Source organism: Macaca thibetana, chromosome 10 (genome assembly GCF_024542745.1).
Source record: "Macaca thibetana thibetana isolate TM-01 chromosome 10, ASM2454274v1, whole genome shotgun sequence".
Lineage (NCBI taxonomy): Eukaryota > Metazoa > Chordata > Mammalia > Primates > Cercopithecidae > Macaca > Macaca thibetana.
In genome coordinates, this window is record NC_065587.1 from 64,298,695 (window position 1) to 64,314,290 (window position 15,596).

Here is a 15,596-nt window from a genome sequence, read left to right on the forward strand (position 1 = left end):
AATCAGAATATTTGAGTTCCAGTCTTCATTTCACTTAACCATATATGTGGCCTTAGCCAAACCACATCTTCCCTCTATGCCTTGGATCGAGGGACTTGAATTAGATGGTCACTCAGTTCCTTTTTATTTCTCACATACTGTGAATTTTAAGTTATAAAAATGGGAATGAGTATGCCTTTCTTAAGGGACAGAGAATGTGCCCTGCTAGGGCACACCGAGGTTGGCAGGAGTAAACAGAAGAAAACAAACTATAAAGGGTGACTCCCAAGTGGTAGAAAGCAGAGGCAGAAAAATGTTGGAGCTGTGGACTCAGCTGTTCCATTCTCAGCACCCAACTAGCCCCAAATGGAAGGGTGGCGGGGTGGGGACATAATAGAGATGATAAACTGGTGTTTTGTGTTCGATGTTCCTAGAAAGCCTACTTCTCTCTTGGTGTCTCAGCAGCAGGTCAGAGCTAGATTTGGGTCATTTCTGAGGATCCTTGAGTTATTACTCTTTTCCTAGCATTCATAAATTTAACAGATATCAATAGACACATGCTATTTTCCAGGCATTGGCACAGAAGCAAGGCTAATCTGGTCCCTCTGCTTGTTGAAGTTACAGTCCAAGAGGAGAAATACATAATAAGCAAATTATACATTTTGATAGGATTATAAGAATTGGGATTTTGTTGGATTAGAGTCAGAGAATGTCTATGACTTCAACATAACAGATAGGGGACTGAGAGTGGAAATGGTAAAACCAGTTAAGACTATTACAGACATCCAGCCAAGATGTGCTTGGTGATGAAAGAGTGCACAAATATCACAAAAATAAATGATAAAATTTTAAACTTTTTTTTTATTGACTCGAATGTGATATTTAATATGGTTCTGGAAGATTTTGGTCCTAAAAAGGAGGTTGAAAGTCCCATGGGGCTAATTATAATGGCAGTATATGAAAAATAAATGAATCTGGTTTAAAGTAGGTAGTTGTTCAAGAGATGTAGGACAGAAGAGTGACACGAACAGTTTTAATCACAGATTTCTAAGCAGATGTAGGCTTAGAGGTAGATTTCAAAGGAGATGAAACATGTTTTGGAAGAGATTAATAATCCCATGGTTTATAGATCATTTAAAGGAAATACTGCTCAAAGGATAGAAAACTACAGGTGGAAAAGATTTGTTTCTAAAGAGTTGTGATTTCCAATGAGAAAGAAAAGGAGACAAATCTGTGAAGAACAAAAATGCTTGCACGGGAAGCTCTGACTTCAGAATGGAAGCCAGGCCACCTTAGGGGGCATCACATCAGTGAGAGTCCAGTCCCTTATGCTACTGAGGCACACATGAGCCCACAATGGTATGTTGGGGTTTGATTCTGGGTTCAAAAAACTGAAAAAGGATGTAGTCCAGGAAAAGTGGTATAATGGTAATGATTAGGAAGGAATAGTACACCAGGAATTGAGTCCTACACAGGAAGATAATCGTAGCCCACTCACTACATGTGTTTGGCCCAGACCAAGGGCATCTCTTTTGGGTACATTTGAAAAGTCATGGAGTGAGAAGACAGCAGCTCCAGTTGTTGCTTGTAATCTTACCACCCCAAATAATCACTGCTAATGCTTTTGTCATTCACAACAACCTCTTAACGGGAGGACCTGTAGTTCTCCAATTAAAAATTTCCCTAGCTGGGTGCGGTGGGTCATCCCAGCACTTTGGGAACCCAAGGCAGGTGGATCACCTCAGGTCAGGAGTTCAATACCAGCCTGCCCAACATGGTGAAACCCTGTCTCTACAAAAATACGAAAATTAGCCGGGTATGATGGCAGGTGCCTGTAATCCCAGCTACTCTGGAGGCTGTGGTGGGAGAATCGCTGGAACCCGGGAGGCAGAGGTTACAGTGAGCCGAGATGGCCCCATTGCACTCCAGCCTGGGCAACAGAGCGAGACTGTGTCTCAAAAATAATAATAATAATTTTCCCCACATTTTATTATGAAAATTTTGGACATGTAGCAAAGTTGAAAAAAAATTACACCCATATATCCACCATTTCAGATCCTACAATTTAAAATCTTGTTTTATCACATTTCTTCAACAACAACTTTTATTTTTTGGTGCATTTCAAAAAAGTTGCACGCATCAGTACACTTCGAAACATTTCAGCATGCCTTAACTTTAGTGCAACATTTGTTTATGGGTTGTTGGGTTTTTGTGGGGGTTTTTTGGGTAAAATTTTACAATCAGATGCGTACACTCAGTGTTCCTTTAGATGGAAGTGGCAAATGCACACACTCCTGTGACCCACATTCTTAGAATGCTAAGAACGTTTCCCTTCCCACTGAGAGCTCTCTGCCTCTGCTCAGTTAATACCTGCCCTTCCCCTGGGGGAGAAGGGAGGACAACCAGTATTCTGAATATTTACATCACAGATTTGTTTTGCCTGTTCTGAAACTTCATAAATGGAATCTGTTTACTTTATTCTTCATTTTTATTCATGTTACAGATATTAATAGTTTTTTTGTTGCTGAATATTTTCTATAAACATCACAATTTGTTCTCATATTGATGAATACCTGGGCTGTTTCAAGTTTTTGGCTATTGTGAATAAAGCTGCTGTGAACATTCGTATACAAATCTTTGTGGACATAATGTTTCCATTTCTTTTGGCTAAAAACCTAGGAGTGGAATTGCTCTTGGGCTAGGTGTATGTTAGGTTTTTTGATAAGCTGCCAGACTGTTTTCCAAAGTGGTACATTTAATGTTTTCACTAACAATATATGAGAGTTTCATATCCTTGCCAGCATTTGGTGGTGGTGGTCTTTTTTATTATACTTTTAGCCATTGTGGTGGGTATGTAACAGTATCTCATTGTGGTTTTATTTTTCATTACCCTGATAACTAACGCTGTGGATCACTTTGCTTATTTCTGATTCACATATTTTCCTTTATGAAGTGCCTGATCAAATATTTTGTCCATTTTAATTGAATTGTAGGAGTCCTGCATTTAAGTTTTAAAGTTGAACTGTATAAGATCAGGATAGGGGAGATTTATTGTTACACATTAGTTCAAGGCCTGAAGTGTGACTTGAGCAAAAGCACATTCACCATTTGTTCAGCAAATGGTTGTTAGTACCCTATATACTAAGCACTAATACTAGTGATACAGAGATAATATCCAGCCCCAGTTCGAGGAGCCCACAGTTTACAGGGTAGACAGACAAAAGTAAAAATTATGGTGTGGCTTCAATGTTAAGTCAGTCACTGAATACTTACTATCTACTGTAGGATACGTAGATACTGTTGTGGGTCCTGGAGCTAGCCAGAGTTACTAATCTTGTATAACTTATTTTCTGGAGTGTAAGGAGGGAGACAGAGTGCAAAAGTCCTGAGGTGGTAAATAAGGTTGGTGTTAGGTGTATGTGGATCAGAAAGGCCAACCTGGCTGGAGGATAGTTGGGTGGCTAGATGATTAGTTAGGCAAGGGTCAGGTCTTGCAGGGCCTTGTTGAAGACCATGGTAAGAACTTTAGGTTTTATCTTAAGTGTTTTGGAAAGGCATTCCAGAGTTTTCAGTGGAGAAATGACATGATCAGGTTTCTGTTTGACGGATAAACCCAGAAATGTCTGTGTGATTGCAGAAACACTGATGAGGAAACCATTGCAGTCATCCAGAGTAGAGATAAAAAAATCCTTGGGGAAAATGGGCAAGGGTTCATAAAGGAATAATGTCATATTAGAACTATGGATGACAGGACATTTGCTAGGCAGGAAAGTCAGGCATGTGTGTTAGATGAACCAGAAATAACTTTGGATGACTAGTTGGGTGGGCGAGTGAGCGGCAGGACGTAGAGCTGATGGCAAACAGGGAAGGGCTTTAAAGGTTGATCTAGGGATGCAGGGTTATCAAATTGCACGACTACCAAGTTCTATGTAGGTATGTCCTTTGGAGTTGTGCAGCAAGGTAGCCTTGGTAGGGAGTTTGACTCTGAACCTAAAGGCAGCTATACAGGGCTTTTACTTAGTATAGAGACTGAAAGCTGGCATCTGGGATGACCGGGTGGGGCAGTGCTAGGACAGAAACCAAGCAGGACGCAAGAGACTCTAATAAGGCCTGAAGTTAGGTAGGGGCTGTTGAACTGGAAATGGAGGGTTTGGGCTTGGAATGAACAGTAAAGAGGATTTGAGGTGTGGATTGGGGGGAGAAGCTAATGAGGCCTTTTAATTTATTTTGCTTGTTTTGTTTTGTTTTTGTTTTTATATGAGGCCTTTTAAAAAATACAAAACAATATAAAATATTGAAACAATACAGAAGTATGGAGTTCACAAAATTCTCATCCTCCACTCCTTTGAGCTACCTAAAACATTTGGTGTATCTTCCATTTTTCTGTGTGTGTATTTATTTATTTTATGTTTGTATTCAAATCTATTATAAAGATACACCTACAATTAAGTTTAAAATGGAGGTTTACAATTGAAGTAAAAAATGGTCATACACTTCTTATTATTATTATTATTTGAGATGGAGTCTTGTGTACAGTGCCGTGATCTCAGCTCACTGCAACCTCCAACTCCCAGGTTCAAGTGATTCTCCTGGCTCAGCCTCCCGAGTATCTGGGACTACAGGTGTGCACCACCACACCCAGCTGATTTTTGTATTTTTGGTAGAGACTGGGTTTCACCATGTTGGCCATGCTGGTATTGAACTGACCTCAAGTGATCCGCCCACCTCGGCCTCCCATAGTGCTGGGATTACAGCAGTGAGTCACTGTGCCCAGCCTATTTTTTATTTTTTCATATGATACCAATATAATATAGTTCTGTCTTGTTTTGTAGCCACTATGCAGCATTCCGTTGTTCAGATGTATCATATTTAGTCGACAGACCTTTAGGCTGGCTTAGGTTTTTCACTATTCCCAGCATTAGTGAAATGAGCATTCTTTTTTATTTGTCTCCGTACTGTGTAAACACTGCCTTGGAGAGCATGTGAGGTGACATGCGTGGAATTCAGGTTGTGACTTGGGGGAAGCTGTGATCCTGATCCCTTGAGGGAACATGTATTCTGCTCTGGGTCTGTCCTTGGGGAACCTCCAAGGGAGTGATCAGAATGGTCAGGAGTCTGCAGGCCACATTCTAGGGGCAATAGTCAAAAGAACTGGGGATGTTTCTTCAGATTTCAGCTGGGACTGTTCACAGCTTCCACGTATCAGATGAGTTCTCATAGGGAGATAGGGTAACGCCTTCCCATGGAGCTGGGGAAGAACACCTACCAGGTAGAAGTAAGAATTCCATAGAGTTAGGTCAGTTTGGGTAGGATTTGTATGGACCTCGACTTTCTGATGATTGGATTGTAAGACTGGGTTTTCTGTCACTGGGAGCGTTCACGCAGGGGCCAGGGTGCTGTGGAGGGGCAGTATGTGAAGCAAGTTGAACTCTTCACATTCCAACTTTGATAACAGCATTCCAGATGGAGACTATGAGAGACCAAGATGGGGTACTGTGGGCTGTGAGGGAGGAGCGATTGACTGAGGATTCGTATAGGGGAGGGCTGAGGCTGGAGGCATCTCAGGGTATAGCTCTGGGAAACCTGGAATGCTGGGTGAAGCTCAGTGAAAGATTTAACCTCATGTGCACTGCTGGTGGAGTGGTCTTCAGGTGTATGGGCCAAGGGGGACACAGGGATAACAAGAGGTCTAAGGGTGATTGTTATGGTGACTGCAGGAGGATGGAATACCCGGGTGTTGTCATGGTGCTCCATGCAAGAAAATGTTTCCAGCAGAGGGAGGGGGTGAATCAGAGAAGCATGGTGCTGCCTGGTTAGAGGGGCAAGACATGAGTTAGTTTGGAACTGGCTGGGTAGGGAACTGGGACTGGAGATGAACTTTCAGATTTCATTCTGCAAATACATATTGTCTAGGTGCTTGGGATGGAGCAATGAACAGAACAGCTAAATATTCCTTTCTCACAGAGTTTATATTTTAGTAGGGGAAACAGTAAATAAATGTATATAATATTAGACATTGAGAAAAAGCAGAAAAGGGGTATGCAATGTCAGGGGCAGTGTGGTTGAAATTTTAGAGGGGCTAAAAGGGAGAGCCTATATATGTATATATATAAAACAGGGAAGATTATTTTGCGTAAAGACTTGTGGGGAAAGGGAGCAGTGAGCCATGTGGATATAATGCAGAGAAAGAATACATTCCAGGTACTGCAAAGTGTTTGGGGTAGAAACAAACTTGGCTGGCTGGGTGCGGTGGCACACACTATCATGCCAGGACTTTGTGAGGCTGAGGTGGGTGGATTGCTTGATCCGAGGAGTTCGAGAGCAGCCTGGACAACATAGTGAGACCCTGTCTCAACAAAGAAAAAAAAAATTAGCTGGGTATGGTGGTGCACACCTGTAGTCCCAGCTACTTGGGAGGCTGAGGTGGGAGGGATCGCTTGAATCCAAGAGGCAGAGGTTGTGGTGAGCTGAGATCTCACCACTGCGCTCCAGCCTGGGTGACAGAATGAGACTCTGTCTCACAAAAGAAGGAGCAAACAAACTTGGCTTATTTGAGGAGTGACAAGCAAGGTGGCTGAAACGGAGTGAGCAAGAGAGATGATATTAGGAGATCAGGTTAAAGAAATCTAGACTTTCCAGGACATTATAGGCCATGGTATAGTTTGGATTTTTTCTTTTCTTTCTTTGTTGCCCAGGCTGGAGTACAGTGGCGCGATCTTGGCTTACTACAACCTCCATCTCCCAGGTTCAAGCGATTCTCCTACCTCAGCCTCCCAAAGTGCTAGAATTACAGGCTCCCACCACCACACCAGCTAATTTTTTTATTTTTAGTAGAGATGGGGTTTCACCATGTTGGTCAGGCTGGTCTTGAACTCCTGACCTCAAGTGATCCAGCCACCTTGGCCTCCCAAAGTGCTGGGATTACAGGCGTGAACCACCACATCTGGCCAAGTTTGGATTTTTTCTAAGTGCAGTGCTAAATGGGAAGTATTAGAGGATTCAGGCAGAGGTGTGATAAGACCTCACTTTTTTTTTTTCTTTTTTTTTTTTTTCTTGAGATGGAGTCTCGTTCTTGTTGCCCAGGCTGGACTACAGTGGCATGATCTCGGCTCACTGCAATCTCCACCTCCTGGGTTCGAGCAATTCTCCTGCCTCAGCCTCCTGAGTAGCCAAGATTACAGGCACGCGCCACCATGCCCGGCTAATTTTTGTATTTTTTTTAGTAGAGACGGGCTTTCACCATGTTGGCTAGGCTGGTCTCAAACTCCTGACCTCAAGTGATCTACCCACCTTGGCCTCCCAAAGTGCCAGGATTACAGGCATGAGCCACCGTGTCCAGCCTCACTTATGTTTTAATAGGATCAGCCTGACTGCTGTATTTAGAATAGCCTGCTGGGGTGGAGATGGGGGAATGGAGGTGGAGACGGCATAGAATAAGGGAGACCAGTTGAAGGGGCTAATGCTGTAAGCCAGGTGAGAAACAGTGATGGCTTAGATTGGGCAGCAGCAGTGGAAATAGTGAGGAGTTGGACATTAGCACTCATTAGAGGTGAGGAGAATTAGTAGGGGGATCATAACTCCACCCCAAGAGTTAGGTCCCCAGGGTTAGTGAGAAATCACTGGAAGAAGATACTTTGTGGATCAGAGTTATATTTGGGGTTATATTAGGATCAGAACTTGGATTAGGGTCTGACCTGGAACCAGTAAGGGGGTCAGAAAGATTTATTGGTCTTTGCAAAGACCAAGATTGGAGTCTGGGTTTGGACAGCCCTATTGGTATTAAGACAAATTTTAGGGTGAGGATAGTTTGGGGTTACAGTTGTAGATGGAGGCTAGTACCCCTTTTCAATATCTTCAGACTAGGGTTGGTTGTAACCGCCATCTTCTGTGCCAGTGAGCTCACCTGGGGGTGGAGGAGTTTGGAGGCTGTAAGGCCTTTTCTTCCTTGGGTGTCATGGGGGTAGACGTATGCTCAGCCCTGCCTGGGTCCCAAGCTGGGACCTGCAGTCAGGGAACGGGAGAGAAGGCTCCCTGGTGCTTGACCCAGCTTCTTTTCCCTCAGATGGCCCACTGCGTGACCTTGGTTCAGCTGTCCATTTCCTGTGACCATCTCATTGACAAGGACATCGGCTCCAAGTCTGACCCACTCTGCGTCCTTTTACAGGATGTGGGAGGGGGTAGCTGGGCTGAGGTGAGGCAGATTATGGAGGTTAAGGTTGTGGAGGGAGTCTAATACTGTGTTTTGGGGTGGAGGCTGTGACTGTGATGCTTACTGGCCTCTGCCCACAGCTTGGCCGGACTGAACGAGTGCGGAACTGCTCAAGCCCTGAGTTCTCCAAGACCCTACAGCTTGAGTACCACTTTGAGACAGTTCAGAAGCTACGCTTTGGAATCTATGACATAGACAACAAGACACCAGAGCTGGGGGATGATGACTTCCTAGGGGGTGCTGAGTGTTCCCTAGGACAGGTATGTAGGGCTGGGGATTAGGATCCTTCAGACACAGGTCGTGAGACAACCTAGCCTGCCTGGAGGTAGGCGGCAAGCAGGACCTAACCCTGCCTGTTATCCTGAAACTCCCTTCCCCGCTTTGCCCCAGATTGTGTCCAGCCAGGTACTGACTCTCCCCTTGATGCTGAAGCCTGGAAAACCCGCTGGGCAGGGGACCATCACGGTAAGGAACCCAACAAGGGTTGGGGAGGGACTTAACATCAGTGAATTCATGAGGTGATGTAGTCTTCCCCTACCTAGGTCTCAGCTCAGGAGTTGAAGGACAATCGTGTAGTGACCATGGAGATAGAGGCCAGAAACCTAGATAAGAAGGTGTGTCTGGAAGTAGGCACTGGTAATCCAAGAGTTAAGGGGCCAAGGATGGTATATGGGGGATGGGGGTGTGGACAGAGATATGGCATATCTCTGTGGTGGTTTGTTCCTGAGTTTTGTAACTGGGGTCTCGCATTGGCAGGACTTCCTGGGAAAATCGGATCCATTTCTGGAGTTCTTCCGCCAGCGTGATGGGAAATGGCACCTGGTGTACAGATCTGAGGTATGAGACCCCTGGGATTGGGTGGGTTGGGGTAGGAGAGAATCTCCTGGGGCCTGTGACTAGCAAGGTTTGGAACTTGGGGAGAAAGAAACTGCAGGTGGGTAGAGAAGTGTGGCAGCTCCTCACGGGCCATGCCAGAACTCACTGGAGGCCTTGGTCTCCACCTTCAGGTCATCAAGAACAACCTGAACCCTACATGGAAGCGTTTCTCAGTCCCTGTTCAGCATTTCTGTGGTGGGGACCCCAGCACACCCATCGAGGTGAGGAGCTTGTCTCCTGCATGGACTGCGCTGGGGAAGAGAACCTGGGGAGGGACTTATTCTCATCTGCCACCTGACTCGTTTATGTCCACACACACCTTCCCCTCAGGTGCGATGCTCCGATTATGACAGTGATGGGTCACATGATCTCATCGGTACCTTCCACACCAGCTTGGCCCAGCTGCAAGCAGTCCCGGTGAGTGCTGGTCTTGCCATGGGTGTGGAAATGGGCCTAGATAGCTGAAGCTCGGGGTTAGAGAGGGAGGAGAAGGCAGCTCGAGTCCTTGGCTGATGCTCTGAGAATTTCCTACCCTAATTTTTCTGTCTTCACCAGGCTGAGTTTGAATGCATCCACCCTGAGAAGCAGCAGAAAAAGAAAAGCTACAAGAACTCTGGAACTATTTGTGTCAAGATTTGCCGGGTGAGACAAAAGCCCATATAACCAAGGCTTTGATTCCTGAGCTCCATGACATCAACTGCTGTCATCCCAGGCATGAACCTGGTTTCATTTGCAGGTAGAAACAGAGTATTCCTTTCTGGACTATGTGATGGGAGGCTGTCAGATCAACTTCACTGTAAGTTGCCTTACCAAGGGCAAGAGAATAGGTCTGGGGCTCAAGGTGGTCTTTAGCTCCCTTCCTCACCTCCTCCCAGGTGGGCGTGGACTTCACTGGCTCCAATGGAGACCCCTCCTCACCTGACTCCCTACACTACCTGAGTCCAACAGGGGTCAATGAGTACCTGATGGCACTGTGGAGTGTGGGCAGCGTGGTTCAGGACTACGACTCGTGAGTACCTGCTTCTCTTGGCTATACCCGCTCCCTGCAGATGCTTCAGCCTCTGGGCTCACAGTCCCCTCACTGCCTCTTGCCCAATACACTGTCCTCCCACAGAGACAAGCTGTTCCCTGCATTTGGATTTGGGGCCCAGGTTCCCCCTGACTGGCAGGTGAGCTCCCTCTCTTTCTGCCACTCCTGTTTTCAGTTTCAGGGTCCTGATTTTGGGGGTATGGTAAATTTACTTACTACCTGGCACTCAGCTTTAAGAGGAGATGCAGGGATGAATTCCTGCAGGCATGTAGACAGCAAGTGCTCAGGACTCCATAGCTCCTGTAGGAATCTTGGCACACGCCATAGTGTCCTTTTTCATTCTCAGCACAGAGGTCATGGGGAAAGAACCTCGGTTTCATTCTTGTCTCCAGGTCTCGCATGAATTTGCCTTGAATTTCAACCCTGGTAACCCCTACTGTGCAGGTAAGTTTCCCCATCCACCCTGAGGCAGGTCAGTCCACACACATAGGGGCAAGCCTGCATGAGTAAAAGGGAGAGTGAGGGTGGATACCTGCCTTCATTGTCCAGAGGGTGGATTTTATTTAATTTTTATTTTTTGAGAAGGAGTCTTGCTCTGTCACCCAGGCTGGAGTGCAGTGGTGCAATCTTGGCTTACTTGCCTACTGGCTTCAAGCAATTCTGCCTCAGCCTCCCAAGTAGCTGGGACTACAGGCGCATGCCACCATGCCTGGCTAATTTTTGTATGTTTAATAGAGACGGGGTTTCACCATGTTGGCCAGGCTGGTCTCGAACTCCTGACCTCAGGTGATTCACCTGCCTTGGCCTCCCAAAGTGCTGGGATTACAGGCGTGAGCCACTGCGCCCAGCCCAGAGGGTGGATTTTAGAGCTAGGCCTGTGGAATCAAATCATCATGTCAGGCTAGGAGTGGTGGCTCACACCCGTAATCCTAGCACTCAGTCGGGAGGCCAAGGTGGCTGGATCACTTGAGCCCAGGAGTTCCAGACCAGCCAAAGCCCTGTCTCTACTAAAACAAAACTTAGCCAAGCATGTTGGCAGGTGCCTGCAGTTCTAGCTACTCAGGAGGCTGAGGTGGGAGATCTGAGCCCAGGAGGTTGAGGCTGTGGTGAGCCATGATCATGATCATGCCACTACACTCCAGCCTGGGTGACACAGTGAGACCCTGTCTCAAAAAAAAAAAAAAGAAAAAATCATGCCACATGACTTGGGGCAGATTGTTTAATTTCTGTGTGCTTTGGTTTCATAAGAAGACTAAATATTATATGAAATTGACTACTCAAGGAGAGGCTCCAAGTAAAGCAGTAAGCCTGGTGCTTATTAAGTGTTCTCTGAAAAATGGTATCTGTTACATTATCATTATTATCTTTGCCTAGAACCTAACGGGTACTTATTTGAGCATCAGTGGAAGCCTTGTTTACCTCCTTGCAGGGTGTGTTTGGCGAGTCCACCAAGCCCTTTTGTTTCGGGCCAAACCTTTTCACTCCCCAGCACCCCAAGGTGGGCACAAGCTGAAGTGGAAAATGTGACCTGACCTGATCTGATCTGGGTTTTAAAATTTTAATTTTGTATTTCAACTAAGTTCAGACTTAGAGAAAAGTTGCAAGAATAGTCATAGGAGCTCAGTTCCTTGGAACTCAGGGGTCAGGGCCTGAGTTCACTGGGGCTCTTCACCTTTATCCCAGTTACCCTAACATAACAATTTACCACATTTACTTTCTCTTTTCTCATACATGTATACAGTGTGTGTGTGTATATATATGTGTGTGTGTGTATGTACATGTATACATATATACATACATTCACATTTCAAGGGAAATAAATGTATGTGTTTATGTATGTATACGCATGTATACATATGTTGGAGAATGCTGTAATAAATAGCCCTGCCTCAGGTTTGCCTCTATGGTCCTACCAACTTTGTACCCATCATTATCCACCTGGCTCTTTACCTCTGAGTACTTCAGTATCTCCTAAAATCAAAGACTCTTTCTTTTTTTTTTTTTTTTTTTTTTTTTTTTTTTTTTGAGACGGAGTCTTGCTCTGTCGCCCGGGCTGGAGTGCAGTGGCCAAATCTCAGCTCACTGCAAGCTCCGCCTCCCAGGTTTACGCCATTCTCCTGCCTCAGCCTCCCGAGTAGCTGGGACTACAGGCGCCCCACCTTGCCCGGCTAGTTTTTTGTATTTTTTAGTAGAGACGGGGTTTCACCGTGTTAGCCAGGATGGTCTCGATCTCCTGACCTCGTGATCCGCCCGTCTCGGCCTCCCAAAGTGCTGGGATTACAGGCTTGAGCCACCTCGGCCTCCCAAAGTGCTGGGATTACAGGCTTGAGCCACCGCGCCCGGCCCCAAAGACTCTTTCTTACATATCACAGACCAATCCTCAAAATCAGGAAATTAACATCTATACTATTATCCAACCTATAGCATTTATTCAGATTTTGCCAATTGTCCTAATATCTTTTACAGCAAAAGAAAATCTCAGATCACACATTGCATTCAGTTAGTATATATTTTTTATATGGACGACTTCTTGCCTTTCATGTTATTAACATTTCATGATATAAACAATATAGGCCAGATATTTTCTAGAATGCCCCTCAGTTTGAGTTTACCCAATAAATCCTCAGGATTAGATTCAGGTTGTACATTTTTGGCAGGAATACCACCAAAGTGATGCTGTGTATTCTCAGTGCATCTTATTCAGAGGCACATGATGTTGATTTGTCCTGTTACCAGTCATGTTAACTTTGGTCACTTAGTTAAGGTCAGATCTACCAGGTTTCTCCATTATACAAGTACTATTTTCCCCTTTCTAATTAGTATATTTCGAGAAAAGACTATATAAATATCCATCACATACACATCAACATTCCCCTCTAGTTTTTTATTTTTTAAGTGATGGGGGTCTCACTATGTTGCCTAAGCTGGCCTTGAACCCCTGGGCTCAAGCAGTCCTCCCACCTCAGCCTCGTGAGTAGCTGGGACTACAGGCATATGCCACTGTGCCTGGCTATACTTTCTAGTTTTAACATCCATTGATGATCCTTGCCTGAATCAGTCATTTCTGTGATTGTCAAATGATTGTGTAATTCTTCCTTCTACATTTATTAGGAGCTTTCCTTTCTCCCACAGTAATTAATCCATAGTACGGATCCTTATTGTATCAAATGGGTCATTATTAAATAGGTTATAATCTGATGCTCACACTCTCCTGGATTTATCCAGGAGAATCCCTCTCATCTGGGTGTTAATTCAAGCTGTGATTTAGGGCAAGTCCCCTCCTGTCTTTGAACCTTAGTTTCCTCATGTGTAGGAGAGAGTCAAGTACCCTGGTTTACAAGGGTGAATGAATGAAATGCACCCAGGTTCCCAGATCTCCTGGGCTGGGATGGGGTGATTTCAGGACTGGTGTAGTCCTGAGAGGTCCAGGACTTTACGGTATTTCTTGCTCTCCTCTGCAGGCATCCAGGGCATTGTGGATGCCTACCGCCAAGCCCTGCCCCAAGTTCGCCTCTATGGCCCCACCAACTTTGCACCCATCATCAACCACGTGGCCAGGTTTGCAGCCCAGGCTGCACATCAGGGGACTGCCTCGGTGAGAGTCGTGGGCGGCAGTGGCAGTGGTGGCAGTCGAGGGCTTCCTTGAGGGTTATGGAACAAAGGACTTTTTTTTTTTTTTTTTTGAGATAGACTCTTGCTCTGTCACCCAGGCTGGAGTGCAGTGATGCGATCTCAGCTCACTGCAACCTCCACCTCCTGGGTTCAAGTGATTCTCCTGCCTCAGCCTTCCTAGTAGCTTGGATTACAGGCATGTGCCACCATGCCCAGCTAATTTTTATATTTTTAATAGAGACGGGGTTTTACCATGTTGGCTGGGGTGGTCGCAAACTCCTGATCTCAAATGATCCGCCTGTCTTGGCCTCCCAAAGTGCTGGGATTACAGGCGTGAGCCATGGCACCTGGCCTGTATCAGTGTGGGGATATGTGGCTGGGGTGTTTGCAGGGGTTTGGGAGGAGGATCTGCTTCAGGACATGAATGGGCTTGTCCCTAGCAATACTTCGTGCTGTTGCTGCTGACTGATGGTGCTGTGACCGATGTGGAAGCCACACGTGAGGCTGTGGTGCGCGCCTCAAACCTGCCCATGTCAGTGATCATTGTGGGTGTGGGTGGTGCTGACTTTGAGGCCATGGAGCAGCTGGATGCTGATGGTGGACCCCTGCATACACGTTCTGGGCAGGCCGCTGCCCGCGACATTGTACAGTTTGTACCCTACCGCCGGTTCCAGAATGTAAGTGGGTACAAATTTGATCTGGGAGTTTACCCTTTCACCTTTCCCTGATGTGAGTAGGATTTAGGCCCAAGGGATGCTCACCTTTTCCTCTAAGTCTGGGGTATGGTTGGGTTCTTGGGTATGAAATGCAGACTTTGGGCAGCTGTTCTGGGCTACCACTGACCTTTCCCTTTTCTTGGCAGGCCCCTCGGGAGGCATTGGCACAGACTGTACTCGCAGAAGTGCCCACACAACTGGTCTCGTACTTCAGGGCCCAGGGTTGGGCCCCACTCAAGCCACTTCCACCCTCAGCCAAGGGTCCTGCACAGGTCCCCCAGGCCTAGGTCCCCTTGGAGGCTGTGGCAAGTCCTGAATCCTGTGTCCCAGAGGTCCCTCGGGGCCACAACCCAACCCAACCCTTCACACTCTCCTCAGTGCTAGCACTTTGTATTTTTTGATACTTTTATACTCGTTTCTGCTTTTGCTGCTCTTGATCCCACCTGCTTGCTCCTGACAACCTTCATTCAATAAAGACCAGTGAAGACCAATGCTTTGCCACCACTCTGTGTGTGTAAATTTTAGGTGGGAGGCTGCTATTAGCAATGTTTATATCCCTTCTCTGCACCTCAGTTTGTTGACTTAGGGGTTGTTAAGTGAAGGATGCCTGTGGTGTAAAGCCCCACTCAAACTTGAGTATTTCTGGGCAGATACCTATTCATTCTAGAGACACTGACTCACTGTTTTTGAAAATACAGCCAGGGGCGGTGTGATGTGCCTGTAGTCCTCAGCTTGGGAGGCTGAGGTGGGAGGACTGCTTGAGCCCAGGAGTTCCAGACCAGGTCTGGGCAACATCGCAAGACCCCATTTCACGCACAAGAAAAGGAAATACAAAGTTTGAATGTAAGCTAAACACCCAGCCTTCACCTTCCCTCCCTCAGGGCAGAGCTGGTCTGGGAACACAAAGATGGAAAGTGTCAGACTTCATAAAAAGCAGCAAAAGGAGAAGAAAGGATGAGTTTTAAGGTGGAGCAAAGGCTATGTAGACTTCCTGGAGGGGAGGGAGTAGTGATAATTTTCGTCCTAAAGACAGGTGAAAATCCTGAACTTTTTAAGAGCTAATTTTTTCTTAATAGAGAATACATGTATTCATTGTAGAAAAATTGGCCGGGCGCGGTGGCTCAAGCCTGTAATCCCAGCACTTTGGGAGGCCGAGACGGGCGGATCACAAGGT

General features: G+C 46.0%; 2 protein-coding genes across 13 annotated transcripts in view; one reads left to right on the forward strand and one right to left on the reverse strand.

Annotated features, from left to right (window-relative positions):
- The window catches only part of LOC126964179 (RNA-binding protein 12), a 38,849-nt gene extending 23,936 nt beyond the window's left edge, over window positions 1–14,913 (forward strand). For all 4 annotated transcript variants that reach the window (XM_050807041.1, XM_050807038.1, XM_050807039.1 and 1 more), the window contains 15 exons: window positions 8,042–8,170; window positions 8,269–8,448; window positions 8,579–8,653; window positions 8,731–8,802; window positions 8,945–9,025; window positions 9,196–9,285; window positions 9,395–9,481; window positions 9,620–9,706; window positions 9,801–9,860; window positions 9,940–10,073; window positions 10,179–10,233; window positions 10,487–10,538; window positions 13,556–13,689; window positions 14,147–14,383; window positions 14,569–14,913. In XM_050807041.1, the coding sequence (XP_050662998.1) occupies window positions 8,042–8,170; window positions 8,269–8,448; window positions 8,579–8,653; window positions 8,731–8,802; window positions 8,945–9,025; window positions 9,196–9,285; window positions 9,395–9,481; window positions 9,620–9,706; window positions 9,801–9,860; window positions 9,940–10,073; window positions 10,179–10,233; window positions 10,487–10,538; window positions 13,556–13,689; window positions 14,147–14,383; window positions 14,569–14,709 (1,614 nt within the window). In that variant the 3' untranslated portion in view covers window positions 14,710–14,913. The remainder of the gene's footprint in view (window positions 1–8,041; window positions 8,171–8,268; window positions 8,449–8,578; window positions 8,654–8,730; window positions 8,803–8,944; window positions 9,026–9,195; window positions 9,286–9,394; window positions 9,482–9,619; window positions 9,707–9,800; window positions 9,861–9,939; window positions 10,074–10,178; window positions 10,234–10,486; window positions 10,539–13,555; window positions 13,690–14,146; window positions 14,384–14,568) is intronic.
- The window catches only part of LOC126964247 (reactive oxygen species modulator 1), a 186,771-nt gene that overhangs the window by 54,495 nt on the left and 116,680 nt on the right, over window positions 1–15,596 (reverse strand). The window lies entirely within an intron of this gene.